Consider the following 17914-nt stretch of genomic DNA (forward strand, 5'->3'; position numbering starts at 1 on the left):
TGTGTATATATATATATATATATATATATATATATATATATATATATATATATATATATATATATATATATGTTTCTGTATGCTCTGAATATTTATTTAAAGGTATAAAACTTAAGCAAAGATCAGAATTGTCAAATGCAAAAATAACTTTCATTCAGTGAAAGTATCAGAACCTTTAAATGTTGCTGCTGTACAGAGTTTCTCCTCTTGGAAATTGTAATATTTTCATTAGAGCAAGTTTTCTGACACCAGTTTTTACAGTCTTCTACGATAAAAGAGCTTGATGTACTATTACAGCATATTGTAACTCAGTTATTTCTCCTCAATACAAAAAAAGAGCAAGACAAATTTCCACTTTGTGGACATTAAAAAAACTAACTACCATTTTTGAGATGGCCTGCAAGAACCTCTGCATCTTTCTGATAATTTCAGTCTGATCTTTACGTTCAAGCGCCACATGGATTGTTTTGTAAACCTGCCATGCATTTTTGCACAGAAGCTGGATGACGATGTTGAAACTAAAACTAAAATCTTATTTCATATTCAGTGAGGACAAAGATACAGTGGCAAAAAATTCTGGTTTTAACATTGTAAGTGGCCCTCAAGGGAACGAATAACATGATAAAATGCATATGAACCTACTAAATCATTCATATTACTGCATAGAAATAGTCTCACACATTGTTTAAAATGAGCGACTGAGAACAGCTGGCTTCTGTCCACTCAAAATGAGAAATGCAATCTTCATACTGACTTGTTGCCCTTGGAACATTTTGTACCGTAATACAGAGGGATGTGAGATGTTTTTCATTGCCAACAGAAAACAGAACCTCTTTCTGAAAGAGATGAAAATGTGGTTTGCAGACGAATCTTTCTGCCCCCTGCTGTGGAGCTGAAAGACGGAGTACTGCTTAGATGCCACAGCTTGACTCTTGGGATTGTTTATTTACCAAATAAAAAAAATTGAATCTAGAAGATAGAATTCTGTCATTATTTATTCACCTTTGTCTTGTTCCAAACTCAAATACTCTTATTTTTTGTAAAGCACAGTAGGATAAGCCATGCATTTTGGAATTGACTCTAAACAGTTGACTCTAAACAATCTGTGTATGTACTTTAGGATGGATGTACATGTGCATGGCATATGCTCGTCAGGTGCATGTCCTAGAATGTATTACACATATGATAAATACAGAGTTTTGGCATGAAACTCTAGATGGCGCAGTCCGATAGGTCTCACTTAATCTGACCTAATGACATCATCACATGGCACAGCTGATTGGTTAGCTCCTGTATCGTAGCCAATGAGCTCGCTGCTCAACATTTAAATATATGATAGTGCTTGCCATAGCAGTGCAGCTTGCTTCTGAAACCCTCCACCTTCCCCAGCTCCACCCGTATAGATCTGCTACGAGGTGATTCATGTGTTCATATAAACATAGGTTTTATGCTCTTTCCTAGCTTGGATTTTTCTTTAAAAAAAATTTCAATATCAACATGTCCACATTTTCCAGCAGAAAATGGACCTTGTACAGACAAAAAAAGGTCTGACTTTAGCTTTGTGAAATTATGCTACATAAAACTACATAAAAGCAGGCAAACTGAATGAGACCCAAGCTCACTCTCTGACAGCATGTGGCGCTTATGGAACAGCAGCGATACAGCGTTTCCTAGGTTACAGCTGCGCTTATAAACACTACTTTAATATGCATTATACAGAGACAAGGTGAAGTTTTCTGAAGACAGTCAGTTTACTTAGAGATACAGTACATTCATATAAACCCCCACTCCTAACTGTATCGCGATTTGTTTTACATCTCAACCGACTTCAATCGTCACATATTTTAATCAATTTTCAACCGGCTCAGGGTGCATCATTACATAGGCTACCTAAAATTCAAACGGTATAAGCTTTTAGTAAAAATTGGTGCTCTGGAATTTTTTTGAATTAAAATCACTTTTTTTTCCACAGACCTTTCGACCAATCAGCAGTGGCTATAGCCCCATTCCCAAGAGTCCGTCCCCCATGAGTCCCATCACAGGGGGTGTGCCCTACAATAACGGCAACTCCAGACCTACCTACAACAATCCAGCTGGCCTGTATTCACAAAATAACGGAAATGGTGCCCTACCGAAGCAAATGGCTGGCCTCAACCTGGGCTCCCCCCACAGGTGTGCCATTTTACAGCTATTCACACATGCACAGGAATAACGTTTTTTTTTTTGGAATAACAATTAGACGAGACACGTAAGGTAAATTAGGTCAGTTCTGATTTCACATTAACTGTACACTGCAAACTTCTAGCCAACACAAACCACACTGCTATTGCAACGGCCAGAAACTGATATTTATGATCCTCACAAGGCTGTGAGAAACAGTGATTTATCAAGGAAGCAATTTTGAGCATCTTTCCCACATTGGAAATGTACAGTGCAGGTCCTGTCTTCACTCAGAGCACTTCACAACAATAAACACTTCAGACTTAAAGATATTACAGCTCTTCATGCCTATTGTTATGTAAAAACGAGTTCCTGCTAGAACTGGATTGTGAGTGAAGAGTCTTCAGGGAACATCTGCTGCACTGATATTTGCAAAACACCCTTGAGTTTTCTGAAGCACTAGAGTATTTGTATGATAGATATGGGTGATCGGGAAGCATTTGGTTGCTTGTAAAACCCGTTGTTTATTCTGAAGATGACAAATCCATTGTTTATGAAATCCTCCTGTACTTAAAGGGGCCATGAAGTGCCCTTTATTTATTATTTTGTATTGTTCTCCGAGGTCCACTTCTAATGGTAGCAAGATTTTTACATAAAAAAACATCATAATCTAGAAGTGATAGGCTATTTTCTGTCCTGTTTTGACCCCCTCATCAGAACGCTCTGTTTGAATAGGTGTGGCTAATTGTAGACTCGGAAGTAAACGGCCACTGCTATGATTGGCTAACAGTTGTGTGTGTTTGGCAGCCTACATCCTTCACAGATGGACGCTGCTGTGATTTAGGTTAAAGGGTTAGTTCACCCAAAAATGAAAATTAGCCCATAAATTACTCACCCTCAAGTCATCTTAAGTGTATATGACTTTCTTCTTTCAGAAGAATCCAGTCGGAGTTTTATAAAAAATTGTCTTTGATCTTTCAAGCTGTTTAATGGCACTCAGCTGGTGTTGCATGCATCAATCCAAAAGAAGTGAAATAAAAAGTGCCCATCCATAAAAAAAGTGTCTGACACGACTCCGGGGGGTGAACAAAGGCCTCCTGTAGCGAATCGATGCGTTTTTGTAAGAAAAATATCCATATTCAAAACGTAATAATCACTTTAATGTAGCTTGCACTCACTGTTGTGACCGGAAGCAGTTCCAGACGGATGACGTACGAGGTCGGCTTTACTATGCAGCTTTACTATGTTCAAACTTTTGACTGGTAGATTTTTAACAAATGTGTTTTGATTGATTTCTAAGCACTTACATTGGCTTACATTCCTTCAGCTTTTATAATTAACTTGATGCACTGAAAAAGTGTTTAGCTCAGTATGAAAACATATGGCAATAGCAGATGTTTCTGGAAGAGAAAGAGATCTGGATGTGTTTTCCTCTCAGTTTCAGCCCTGAACTGCCAGTGAATTCATCAGGCGACCACAACGGTTTCGACACACAGTCAGATGTCTACAGGATGCTTCAGGAATATGAGGAACCTGTGTCAGCTCCCAAACAATCTGGCTCCTTTAAATACCTGCAGGGAATCCTGGAAGCTGAGGATGGGGGTCAGTTTTACTTTTTATTTCTCTCTCAGAATGTATGTTGAAATTGTTAATTGCCAGTAATATGTTAATACCGGTCCTATGATTTTATCAGTTGTACCTTTAAGTCTAAATAACTTCTGTTTTTCTATTTTGGCTGTCCACTTTTCACGTAAAACATTTTTTTTTCCAAATATTCAAACATTAATAAACAGAAGGAATGTCATACAAGGATTTTGGATCCAAGTTTTTGCAGCTTATTTGGAATAAATCCTTTTTTTGGGGGGGGGTCTGATCATAGTAAACAGAAACCTGTTAATGCAAAAGACCCAACAAAATTAGATTTTCCATTATTTGCTGCTGTGTCACTCTAAAGTGTGGGCCTTAAATGAAATCTCAAACTGACTGAATGATGAGTTGCTTGCAATGTTAAGCACTGTATATCTGCTTTTCATTGTAAATAGTCTTTGCAATTTGTCCATCCATATTGAAAGTGAAAATGTTGCCCAACATGGCACAGTAACAGCCAGTTAGAACATTTGGGTCCAGATTTACTGGCAGTTTGCACCGGCGCAATACCTCTTTTGGTGTTAAAAAACTACTGGCAGTTTTTACTAAAACTGATGCGCAGTAATACATTAGCGATGTAAAAGTGTGCACTTTGCAGCTGACCGTATTGCGTATGCATTTGTAGGAGTTTCCCTTTGAGACACAACATTTATGGGAGGAGAGGATTTAAATGCATGCAAGGTGATTTGCGGCAGTCAGTTTACTGGTATTTGCACCATTATTCAACACTCCAAAAAAGCATGTATTTACCCATTTTGTGCCTGTGTTGTTAATAGATTACCTGCACCTGATTACCATCAGCTCTGCTTAGGGCTGGGCAATAATTCAATATCAATATGTATCGCAATATCATTTTTTTAACGGTGATATGATTTTTAAACACATTTCCGATATTTCGATATACATTACCAGTGTTTCCCATACGACCATTCAAAAGCTCTTTTTAACATTTATATTATAGAAATTATTACTTTAATTTAGCAAGGATGTTTTAAATTGATCAAAAGTGCTGATAAAGACATTTATAATGTTACAAAAGATTTCTATTTCAGATAAACGCTGTTCTTCTGAACTTTCTATTCATCAAAGAAACCTGAAAAAATTCTACTCGGCTGTTTTCAACATCATAATAATAAATGTTTTTTGAGCAAATCAGAATATTAGAATGATTTCTGAAGGATCATGTGACTGGAGTAATGATGCTAAAGCTCTGCTTTGAAATCACAGGAATAAATTATATTTTCAAATAGAAAACAGTTATTTAAAATAGTAAAAATATTTCAAAATGTTACCGTTTTTGCTGTATTTTGGATCAAATAAATGCAGGCTTGGTGAGCAGAAGAGAATTCTTTAAAAAACATAAAAAATCTTACTGTTCAAAAACTTTTGACTGGTATGTTAGCCTATAGTTTGAAGTTAAATATATTAATATTAATAAGGAGAGTCTGAGATTTATTTGACGGTGATTTCACATTTCTTGTTTGTATGAAAGCTAAATACCAATAAAAGGTGAACATTTATTTATTTGCCCCATTTTTTTCCTAAAATATTATATAGTTTTATAGGAGGTTTCATAGAGTTGGCAAATTAATTTTTCTTAAGTTTGTAAGTACAGACATCTGTTGTGGCCGTTCTTGGCCGTTTTTATGAGGCTTTTTTAATAGTGTTCATATCGATATCGGAATTATATCGTATCGACCGAAATGAAGAAATATATCGTGATATAAATTTTGGCCATATCGTCCAGCCCTAGCTCTGCTTGATTGCGCTGCTGTTGGTAGTTTGCGTTGGTCATTATGGAATCTGGCTGCATCTGTGTTAATTTGAGCATTGTCAGTAAATGCACCTGCAGAACTTTACACTCCCATCTGCGTTTTAATGGGTCTCAAGCTAATTTACTTTAGTACTTTAGTAAATTTAGTAAAATGTAGTAAATGTGGCTTTTTATGTTTAATATATATTTACGTGGGGCAGGTTTTTGGACCATTGAGTCTGAACAGTGATCAATGCTGCAGAAACAGAAATAAAACCTCCAACAAAATGTACTGTTGCGGCTGGTTTTGAGTCGCTTGTTTCATGACAAGCTGCAGTTTACAGTCAAGCTACTCTTCTTTTTTTTTTTACAAAGTTTGGTAACAAAAAGTAACTACATTAAATCTGCTTAAGGAGAAATATCTTTTGAAATGTATAACAATCCAATAACATTGTTTATTTTTGCAACCACAGTTTTATTTATCTGATACATAAACACAAAGGGGCAAAATAACAAAACTGTGATACAGTGTTTTATCACAATACATCAGTTTGCTTGTTACTAAAAATGCTACACTATTTTAAAATTGTCATGCTACTTAAAAATGTGTTCAGTAAATGCACTGCATTTTTGGGCCAGATCGCTCTCTAGTTTCTTGCAGGCTAAAAAGCCCCCCAAAACGCTGTGCTTTGTGTCATTTAAGCCCAAAAATATGTTTAGTCTAAGCCAAATCCCATAGAGAGACTTCTAGACCGCGCTATACTTACACTTTTGCCATTTCTCGCATGTTGAATTAAAGCCCTGTAGAGCCACAGGGCTCAGAGATCAAGTGTTTAAGAGTGTAATTAGTGGTGTTCGTTGACAGGTTTGGAGTTGTAACCTGTCCCAGCAGTCCTTGGGAATAAGAGTTAATGATCTCACTTTGGCACAGCAGCAGTCGGATGACGGAGGCAGGCACCATTGTATCATGTATCTGTCATTTTTTCTCGGATGTTTCCTCATCCAGCAGCAGGGTGGTTTTCTCCACTGAGCTCATGCTACGCCAGTCCTTGTTCTAAGCTTGGCTTGAAACGGAGAAGATAGGAGGAGGCATTGGCAGCTGTACTCCATACTTGGCCCCAGCCGTGCCCTGAAGCTAACACACACCCACGATTTTCAGCTACGTCTGCACGGAGAATAGTATCTGACCTGGGACTGAAGTGTGAAGGACATTCATTTCCGGCCATCTCTTGTTCCAGGGACAGCTGCTGAGCACACATTTTGAGTTGTTTCTCACTTTTCAAAGCAATAGTTCACACAGAAATTAGAATTTTTCAAGAATGTTATCTGAAGAGCGAATTTGTATATGAATTAATGGAACAGCATAACTGGGGACAGTGTTGGGGAAAGTTACTTTTAAAAGTAATGCATTACAATATTGCGGTACTTCCTAAAAAAGTAACTAATTACATTACTTAGTTACGTTTTATGGAAAGTAATGTGTTAGATTACTTTTGCGTATCTTTTGCATTACTTTTTCTCATTTGGTCTGGGTTTGCTTGTTTGTTTTTAATATAAAAAAGTTATATTTTTGGCAAATGTAAAGACACTGGTTAATAAAATGGGATTAAATACATAAAGGATATTTGTGTTTTTTAACATATTTAATTATTGCAGGTTTTCGTCGTATTCTGAGTTTGCATTTCACTGTTTTTATTGATTTTGAGCAATAGTGAATCTGTTTTTGTGCAAGTGAGGTGAATAAATGCATGTTCTCATTTACAACTACAGTATCTTACAACTACATGTATCTCAACTACAGTAGCATCATGTTCACACAGCGCACACAACGCCTCTGCACTCACTCCTGATTTCTCTCATCATGAGGACAGGAGAGCTGTCTGTCGATACATGGGAAAAGAAAGTAACTGGCATAACTTATTTGAAAAAGTGAGATATTTTCTTGGAAATTAAAAATAATGCATTACTTTACAAGTTACTTGGAAAAAAATTACTTGTAATGCGTTACCCCCCAAAACTGTCATTTAATACACGCAGTGGAGAAGCAAAGTTAGTGGAGAGATTTAGGAGAAAGGAGGAGCAACAGTTAACTTTGGTAGTCCAGTAATCATTTTCTTTGAATGTGTGAGACTTACAAATCATTATCCGCTATAGGTAAAAAACTAGGGGGAAAAAACAAAGTGCAGTAAATGGTAAAACTGTTTGCTCTACAAATCGGTGTGTTTATGATTATGATCATGAATTAAAATAATATGAAAACAGATACCATATCAAACAGCATAACAGACTTTTTTTTGCTTTTTATTGTGATAGGACAGTATATATAGACAGGAAGCGGAGGGAGTGTGGGGGACGGGATTGGGATTGGGAAAGGTCCATGAGCTGGCACTCGAACTTGTGACGCCCGAAGCGCAACAGTGCTAAATGTTGGCGCGCTGCCCTTGAGGCTATTGGCGCTGGCATAACGGACTATTTTTATACAGATAAAATAACAGAAAGTGAATGACACCGGAATATTTTTACTGTTCGCTTTATATGAATTACACTGTATTTGTACATTTCTATGAAGATAGTCTCGTTTAAATATCCCCCTTCTCACCCGTGTTTTAACGTATCGCACAACCTCCACAGCACTGTCATTGAAGAAAGCATAACAGTCAACTTGTGGCCTGATAACCAATCGCATTACAGCCTTGACATCATTAAATTGCTCTCAGAGTTGTGCGACACTCAACCACTGTTTGCGGATACCAAATAAATAAGAAGTGGCATATGATCAAATTTTTTCATATAAAACAGCTATTTTTTTCGGTGTAAACTAGATTATTTAATGGCAAACATGTTGAAGATTAGCCGAGAGACTGTTGATCCTTTAAGCTGTTAAAACCACTGACATCCATTCAAAACAACTGTTAAAATACCCATGACTACTAAGCCAAATTGCAGCCAAACTGTCCATAAGATCCGCACATAGGTGTTGATTGACGTGCCTGTCATAGCATGATGTTTGCATTTGCTTTGTTGTTTGAATCATCAGTGGTTCATCAGTTGAGTGTTTAGTTATTTTTTTTAATTAGGACAGTGTTTTACTGGATTGATTATGAAAATGAAATATTAAACACTGTTCATATTTCCTTCAATTGTATGCTGCCCCATAATGAGGAAATTAAATTGAATTTGAGGGTTTGAATTATCACTTGAATTTTGTTCAAAAATTGGAATTCATACCATCTGCGACTTCTTTAAAGGGGTCCTATTATGCTTTTTCACTTTTTCAACCTTAGTGTGTAATGTTGCTGTTTGAGAATAAATAAAGATCTGCAAGGTTACAAAGTCCACTCAAAACAGAAGACACTTTCCAAGAACTACAACAAACGGCTTTTTCCATTCTCTGATCCTATGAATAGTTGATTACTTACTGTATATGAATATATAAGCAGGGATGCACATACGTTTTTCAGTCTGGTTCTCATGAGACCACCTGGAGGTTTGGTTTGGTGTGACCCGTTAAATATAACTATAAAAAATAAAATAATTATTAATAGAAGTAATAATATTATTGCCCTTTTTCATAAAATAATAAACAAAACAATAAATGCAGTCTGATATTACTATTATATTTTAAAATAAAAAGTGAGTAATGAATAAAAATACAGTTATTTTACAGCAGGCTACACTTTAAAAATACAATGCTAATATTTACATGTTCTTTTTTTTTTATGAAGTTTCATCATTTTCAAACTTAAAATCAGCAAGTCTCTGATCCTATGAATAGTTGATTACTTACTGTATATGAATATATAAGCAGGGATGCACATACGTTTTTCAGTCTGGTTCTCATGAGACCACCTGGAGGTTTGGTTTGGTGTGACCCGTTAAATATAACTATAAAAAATAAAATAATTATTAATAGAAGTAATAATATTATTGCCCTTTTTCATAAAATAATAAACAAAACAATAAATGCAGTCTGATATTACTATTATATTTTAAAATAAAAAGTGAGTAATGAATAAAAATACAGTTATTTTACAGCAGGCTACACTTTAAAAATACAATGCTAATATTTACATGTTCTTTTTTTTTATGAAGTTTCATCATTTTCAAACTTAAAATCAGCAAGCTTTTATTTTTGCAGGTTGCTGGCAAGTAAGTATGGTTTCAGCGCTGCCGAGTGAAGCGCGTTAATGAATGAAGTGTCAGCACATGAAGTAGCCTACATTTATGCTTTGATTTCAAATGGAAATTTTATACAGTATTACAGTCAGTCAATCTTAACGCTAATTGTGCATTAACAGCTGTCAAACATGTCAGTATGCAAATGAGCGGTCTGAACTTATTTACCCAGCACATTTTTTATTTTGGTCACGCATGTGCAGCCACTTTTGTGCATCCCTGCATATAATATTCTGTGCCCTTAACTTGAGATTATTTTCCTTCCAGGGATCTCACCCATGGACAGGCATGGTGTCAGAGGCTTGCGTTCCCCTGTCAAATCCCCCGTGCCAAAGCTGGGCAGCCCCATAACAGCTCCTCTTGCACCAATCCCCGGCTTACAGAAGCTGCCGCAGTGCACACGCTGCGCAAACAGCATTGTGTAAGTGTGATGTTGTGCTTCTTATCAGTTTGTTTAAATATATTAAGAAAGACGATTGAACATTAAGAAAGACGATTGATAGTACTGACATAACAAGTGACTTTGGATGCCAAAATGTGTTTGTTTCCATATCTTTGAACACAGAGGCGGACAATAGTGGCACGTTCATAGAGTGTGTAATTGTTAAAGGATTAGTTCACTTCCAGAATAAAAATGTCATGATAATTTACTCACCCCCATGTCATCCAAGATGTTCATGTCTTTCTTTCTTCAGATGCAAAGAAATTAAGGTTTTTGAGGAAAACATTCCAGGATTTTTCTCCATATAATGGACTTCAATGGGGACCAACGGGCTGAAGGTCCAAATCGCAGTTTCAGTGCAGCTTCAAAGAGCTCTACACGATCCCAGCCGAGGAATAAGAGTCTTATCGCTAGAGAATATACATTTTTATTTTTTTTTAAGAAAATGATAGATGGTTTCGCTAGATAAGACCCTCATTCCTCGGCTGGGATCGTGTAGAGCTCTTTGAAGCTGCACTGAAACTGTGATTTGCCCATTGGCAACCATTGAAGTCCATTATATGGAGACAAATCCTTGAATGTTTTCCTCAAAAACCTTAATTTCTTTGCGACAGAGAGACATGAACATCTTGGATGACATGGGGGTGAGAAAATTATCAGGAAATTTTTATTCTGGAAGTGAACTAATCCTTTAAATGATTAGACCTGCCGCAGCATGTGTTCCTCTCGCTGCACAGGTGATCCAGATATTACTGTAAGTCACTCTACCACTGTTGGCATTTTCCCACAGTTTCTATTAAAAATGAGGAGGTCATATGATAAGGAAGTTCCACAGAAGAGTGAAACAATGGGTTCCTTGTAAATGCTGTTGACAGATATTATAGCCTCCAAATATGGAACTGTTCATTGAGATTAATTATAGAAAGTTGATCCCCAGCTAACAAAAAAGTTATAAAAACATTCTTTCTGAATGTTCTCTGAACGTACAAAATGTCCAGATTTTCAAATGTTTTAGAAACGTTTATGTGAACATTAAGGGAACATTACATTTGATATTTTGCAACATTATGGGAATGTTACTTTTGAATGTTCTCTAAACATTCTAAAACAAGTAGTAACATTTAAAAAAATGCTTGACGAACATCCAACTAAAACATTTCAGAAATGTTCCATGAATAATGTATAAATAATGTTTTTGTGCTGACATTTTAAGAACATCATTAAAGACCAGATAACTGAACAAATGTTCCATTAATGTTACTGCAGGAACATGTGTTCATAATGTGCGGGAGAACCTTGTACTTTCCCTGTGAGCTGGGTTAGTGATATGGATCCAATCAGCCGTCAGGGTCACATAACAGACATTTGTCCAGAACAGTAGCTTTCTGTTTCTGTTTTATATCTAGGTCGAGTAAGAATAGCCAGGAATTTACAGTTTACTCTGTTACTGATCAAACGTTATCTGGCCAATCCTGCTTTAGAAAGCCATATTATCATACAGCCTTTTTTAAACAAGTCTATCCATAGAAGTCTGTAGTATTGGATTAGTTTTCTGGTTTAAACCAGTTTTGTTCAGTTTCTCTAAAAGCAAACAAGTCCAAGTCAAAGTCTGCTTTAATGTCAGTTCTGCCGCATGTACTGCACATGCAGAGAATTGAAATTGCGTTACTCTCAGACCCTTGGTGCATACCATTTGATATTTTGCAACATTATGGGAATGTTACTTTTGAATGTTCTCTAAACATTCTAAAACAAGTTGTAACATTTAAAAAATGCTTGACGAACATCCAACTAAAACATTTCAGAAATGTTCCATGAATAATGTATAAATAATGTTTTTGTGCTGACATTTTAAGAACATCATTAAAGACCAGATAACTGAACAAATGTTCCATTAATGTTACTGCAGGAACATGTGTTCATAATGTGCGGGAGAACCTTGTACTTTCCCTGTGAGCTGGGTTAGTGATATGGATCCAATCAGCCGTCAGGGTCACATAACAGACATTTGTCCAGAACAGTAGCTTTCTGTTTCTGTTTTATATCTAGGTCGAGTAAGAATAGCCAGGAATTTACAGTTTACTCTGTTACTGATCAAACGTTATCTGGCCAATCCTGCTTTAGAAAGCCATATTATCACACAGCCTTTTTTAAACAAGTCTATCCATAGAAGTCTGTAGTATTGGATTAGTTTTCTGGTTTAAACCAGTTTTGTTCAGTTTCTCTAAAAGCAAACAAGTCCAAGTCAAAGTCTGCTTTAATGTCAGTTCTGCCGCATGTACTGCACATGCAGAGAATTGAAATTGCGTTACTCTCAGACCCTTGGTGCATACCAAGCGGCAACCTCCCGCTCTCTCTAGTGAAGCCAACAAGGAAGTGACTTAAACTGTAATTCATCAACTGGCAGCTAGCGGCTGGCTGCAAAAGGGAGTCAATCCCATAGGCTCCCCATGTTAAAATGCCCATTTACAGCCTGGTTCAAAAAATGATTTTGGTCTATATAGCTAATTTTGCCCTTCATGACAACTGTGAGGGGAGTGAATTTTTTTATAACTCATCCGTTTAAATTATATTAAGCCTTAAAGTTCTGCATAATTAAGGGCGTGGCCACTTGAGTGACAGGTGGATTGCCGCTGCTGTCACCACCGTCGAGCTTGGTGGGCGTGGCTTCAGCAACCTGCTCCCGCCTCTTTGCCCATTTTCGATTATCCGGGAGTGACACGCTGCCAAGATGGCGACGGCCGGCTCCGCCCACTTTTGAGCTTCAAAAACGCTCTTCGGAAAGCTACGGGTGACGTCACGGACACTTTTCTAATGGAAATTTTATGTATTTATTTGTATTTTTACATTCTATCATTAGTGTTTAGTGTTATCTGTATGCACAATAAACTGTAAAAAAAACATGGACGTATGTTTTTATACAGTCTATGGTGCATACAGATAACACTAACAGTAGAACGTAAAAATACAAATAAATACAGAAAATGTAAGAACAGATAAAGTAGCACAAGGCACATGGCAGATAGAGTGCAAACCTGTGAAATAAACAAATAGTGCTTTAAAGATATATTAGGTGTAGTTAAAAAAAAAAAAAGATAAAAGAAATAACACTTCCTCATAGAAAAATATGAAAAGAAACCAGGTTGTTGTTGTTAATGCATGACAAAAAATAAGATGTACATTTTAAAACGAAATCACAGTAAACTTTAAGGTTGTTTGAGCAGTCTTTATTTATACTATGTAAACTAAATTAAATAAAACATTGACTATCACAATGTTTTCATTTTATCTTAAGTGAAAGCTCTACTTTCGTATCATATTATAGCTAATTCTGCGTTTGTTCATGGTGAAATTAAGGACAAAAATATATCTCTTGTGTCTAAAGAAAATATATTATGTATGGCCTGTTTGTGTTTTTTGGAAGTTTTTGAAAAAGAAATATGTTTGATTAAAATTTTTGAAATCAAAATTTATGGTTTAAACCAAAACCAATATAATTTGAGAAAACTTAATACATTTGGCAGTAACAAATTAGATTTTTTTTTAATAAGTTGGCCCAATGTATAATTAAATACTAACCGAGAGGATGCACGGTATTTTTTAAGTTCACCATAGCAATCAAATTGAACAAGTGAACATTGTTCACATAATATATCATTTTATTTCTTAGAAAGAACCTTTTTACATTGAAAATATAGTTGAAAAGTTTGTAAGGAAAATATAGTTGGATGGTCCAAATTGTGTTGAAATTTGAATGAAACATTTATTTATAAACATGAATATTAAAGTCCTTAAAAGTGTCTCCTTATAAGATTTGTGCTTTTGTACACTATTATCTGCCATTGACAATAAAATCCCAGAAGAGTAAGGTACAATAAATGACATTTAAGAACTGTCTTATAACGCAGGGGAACCATCGTGAAGGCCAGAGACAAGCTCTATCACCCCGACTGCTTCGTGTGTGATGACTGTGGGCTGAATCTAAAGCAGAGAGGATACTTCTTCATCGATGAGAATCTGTATTGCGAGACGCACGCCAAGGCCCGTGTGCAGCCTCCGGAGGGATATGACGTGGTGGCAGTGTATCCCAACTCCAAAGTGGAACTGGTCTAAGCACACACACACACACACATAAACCCAAACACACACACACACACACACAGGTTTTCCTTGAGGATTCAGCTTGGTGAAGTGGAAAATGAGAATAACAAACTGAAACTTCTTTTTCAGTCCCTGCTCAACTTTATCCTGGACTCACATTCTGTAGTTTAACAAATACTGAAATCGAGCAGCACTCATTCCTAGGTTAGACAGCCTTCCTAACATTCGTACAGAGCAATTCTAGTGTAGCTTTAAGAAGAGAGTTTGAAACGCAAGATAACAGAATAGACAAAACAACATGTTCCAGAAGAACATCTGTTCACCTAAATTCCAGTGGCACACCAACAATTAATTTTTCTGAAAGCTGTGGTGAACTGATCTGCTCAAAAAGGCCAGGAAGAATGTCTCAAGCCATGTGGAAAATGGAAATGGTATTCATTTATTCAGAACATTTGGGACGGTGTTTATTCTTTAGCTAAGAAGCCAAGACGTGTGGGGTTTTTTCTAGCTTCCATCACTAAACCTAGCTTCATCTTTGCCGTAAACTAAAGAAAAAGAGACTGTAGGAATGGAAAACTGCATTTGATTGGCTCTGAGCAAAATTATGCTGTATCCGTGTTGTATATGAATGTAATCTGACACGTAATGGCTTTTCTAAATCAGTCCGAACACAATTTCTGTCACAAATATGCATTTGCATTCTTAGAAGAAACTCTTCGGACAGTTTTCTCGTTCACATCTGCTATCTTCCTGGTAAAACAACCATTTGAAGAGAATATTGCTAAATGAGGCCACACATACCACCATCTTTTATCTATTCAGCATGTTTTCTGTCACAAATCTAGCTAGCTGAAAAAAAAATGGTTTAATGGCGCAGACGTTTCCAGATAACTCTATCACTCCCCCTTGAGTACTGATGTTCGTTACCGCCACAGTAATGCAAAAACACACGTTATGTACAATAGCTCCACATGGTTGAAATGCGTCGGCCAAGCGATTCTGACTGCGTTTGCATATTTGCGTACAGTATGTGATTTAAACTAGATTTATTTTGATCGTTTGCATGACTTCATGTAAAACGAAACCAGAATAGTATAGTAGATATGCTTTTTTTTTTGTCTTTTCGTTAAGTTGCGAGGCTTTTGTAAATTCTGTAAAAAATGAGAAATGTTTGTTTTTCTAGTTTCTTATGAATGATATATTGTGTGGGTTTTAGAAACGTGTAACACATTACTAAGTTGTTGTACTCAGAACCTTCTGTAAATAATTTGAATGCTAACAGATCATTTTTTCAACATAATGACATCTGAACTGAAAAGCGAAAACTGAAAACAGGTACTTATAGTCATTTTAATGGAATATTATGTCATTCCAAGCCCTTCTGACTTTCTTCTGTGGAACACAAAGGAATAATGCTCATGCTGGCCAGATGCAGTTAAGCTACTAAAAAGCAGCATGAAAGTATTATAAAAATAGTCCATATGACTTGTGTGCCGCAGTCAGAGTTCTGTGAAGCCATACAATAACACTGTGTGAGAATCAGACTAGTTTAACTATTTATTTCTTCTCGAAGTTTTGTGATTGTTTCTCATTTACAGTCATGAATGTGCATGCAAAGTTTCGACACGCAGATGGAAACGCTGAACAAATTTTGGTTACCGCTCAGTTATTTGTAATGGGGGTGAAATTGAACCCCAATGGTTTCCATACAATTTGCCAAAAAATCAACACTTTGAAAAACAGCAAACACGTCCATCTAGAGTGTGTTTACATAGAAAACAATGGTAGCGCATTGGAATGGAAAAACGCGTTTCCTCTGCCATAGCTCTCAAATATCTTTAATCTTTAAATATGACACATCAAGACACATTGCATCAAGCATCGCTGGTTCTCACATGAAGACCTTGATTAGCTAATTCAGGTGTGTTTAATTAGGACAGGAGCCAAACGCCGCAGGATAGTGGCCCTCCCATTGGAGGTTTGGACACCCCTTTACTAAACAGTTCCACGGAAGAAAGCCATGCAAACTTTGGAATCACATCAGGCTGAGTAACAGATGAAATCCTTTCAGTGCTCCTCTGTGACGGAGAGATCTAATTCCCTTTCAAACGTGATGGAAAAGTACAGGCCTCAAATATTCACTCAAACTTAATACAGGAATAGCTACATAACCGCTTCATTTGAATTGCAGTAGCGATAGTTGCTTTAACTACAACTGCTAAAAAGAGAAACTTTCATGGTTCGATGCAATAAACAGTCTAAAAGTGCTTTATAGTGTAAATCCCTTGTACTGATTTCAGGATTTTCTGAGGCAGATGACCATGTAGACCTATGGTTAGGAGAAAGAGCCCACTGATGTCTGTGACAACAGATATTTATAGAACAGACTGCATAAAGACCTCACTGATTTACAAGCCGTCGGAATTTCATCTTACTTTCCGGACATATAAACATTAGAAACTGCGCAGATTGCATGTTATTGCTCATGTTGGGTCTCTGAATAAAATTGAGGCGTTTTTTTCCTCAAATATGACCTCCATTTTCTCCTGTATCATACTATACGGGAGTGTGCATTTACATTTTTGGGGGAAATAAAACTGAACTATTTCTGAAATGAAAATGAAACTGATTACCAAGCAAACACACAACAGATTTCCAATTAAACGTGTAAGAGACTGTGCAGTCGGTGTATACATGATTGCAACCACTGAACGGCCTGTAAAACCAGTTCAACACAAAGAAATGAGGGGTTTTTGTTGTTGTAAAAATTCAGTCATGTTTCATTTGATTACAGGATTACAATTTCTGTATTTACAATAATAAAAAAAACTACATTCAAATACATGAATAAACCCAGGCAATATGGGTTTCATTTGGACAATAAAAAAAATCATAACCGCGACCATTTACAAGCAAACTCATGGGCTTTGAGCGACCTGCTGTCCACGATGACTCTTGAACACGGACTGACAGGCGGGTGAGGATGGATTGAGTTTCCATTAGACAAGTCTGCGGTTACATTTACTGATGCAATAACATCACACCAGTCTCTGTTCATTCTGAGCCAGCCTCAGCATCTTTACACTTTTTCTTCTTTTTCTTCTTCTTTGCGCTCTCCGTAACCTGTGTGTGAAGGAATGAGTTTAGAATTAGTGCGGTCAATTGATAAAAATAATAATAAAATCACATTTTTTCTGTTTTGTTTCATATTAATATTTATATTGTCAATTTCACACTGAATCTCCAAATTAACGTAGAAACAACAAAGTTAGGTTTTAAATGTTTAACGGCAAATTTTTTTTTTTTACCAAGTAGCCTATAATTAAGGACGGCCAGTATAATACCAATACTGCTACTTAAGTCTATTAAATACTTTCCCCCCCTCAATTTTAGCCATTAATTCAACATTACAGTATAACTGAAAGACATTTTTAACATGCTTTGAAATGTATTAAAAGAACTTAAACTTTACTAAACTAAATTATATATGCATAAATCTATCATTTTGAATATAGATTAATCTATTCATGCTACAAAATGCTTTTTCTTTTGTTCTCTGATTTCCATCAATGACAGACTGCAGCAGGTTTCACTTTAAATGCAGCGCTGTCTCTTTAAAACCTGACGCGCATCTG

At 36.3% G+C, this 17914-nt stretch overlaps 1 protein-coding gene across 1 annotated transcript in view; it reads left to right on the plus strand.

The window, feature by feature from the left end:
* LOC107562166 (PDZ and LIM domain protein 4) overlaps positions 1-15366 on the plus strand; it is a 42782-nt gene extending 27416 nt beyond the window's left edge. Inside the window, exons 4-7 of the mRNA XM_016246751.1 lie at positions 1973-2172; positions 3599-3762; positions 10004-10157; positions 14087-15366. Of these exons, the coding sequence (XP_016102237.1) occupies positions 1973-2172; positions 3599-3762; positions 10004-10157; positions 14087-14291 (723 nt within the window). The 3' untranslated portion in view covers positions 14292-15366. The remainder of the gene's footprint in view (positions 1-1972; positions 2173-3598; positions 3763-10003; positions 10158-14086) is intronic.
* Positions 15367-17914: the final 2548 nt, after the last annotated feature.

Source organism: Sinocyclocheilus grahami, unplaced genomic scaffold, assembly GCF_001515645.1.
Source record: "Sinocyclocheilus grahami isolate Dianchi unplaced genomic scaffold, SAMN03320097.WGS_v1.1 scaffold810.1, whole genome shotgun sequence".
Lineage (NCBI taxonomy): Eukaryota > Metazoa > Chordata > Actinopteri > Cypriniformes > Cyprinidae > Sinocyclocheilus > Sinocyclocheilus grahami.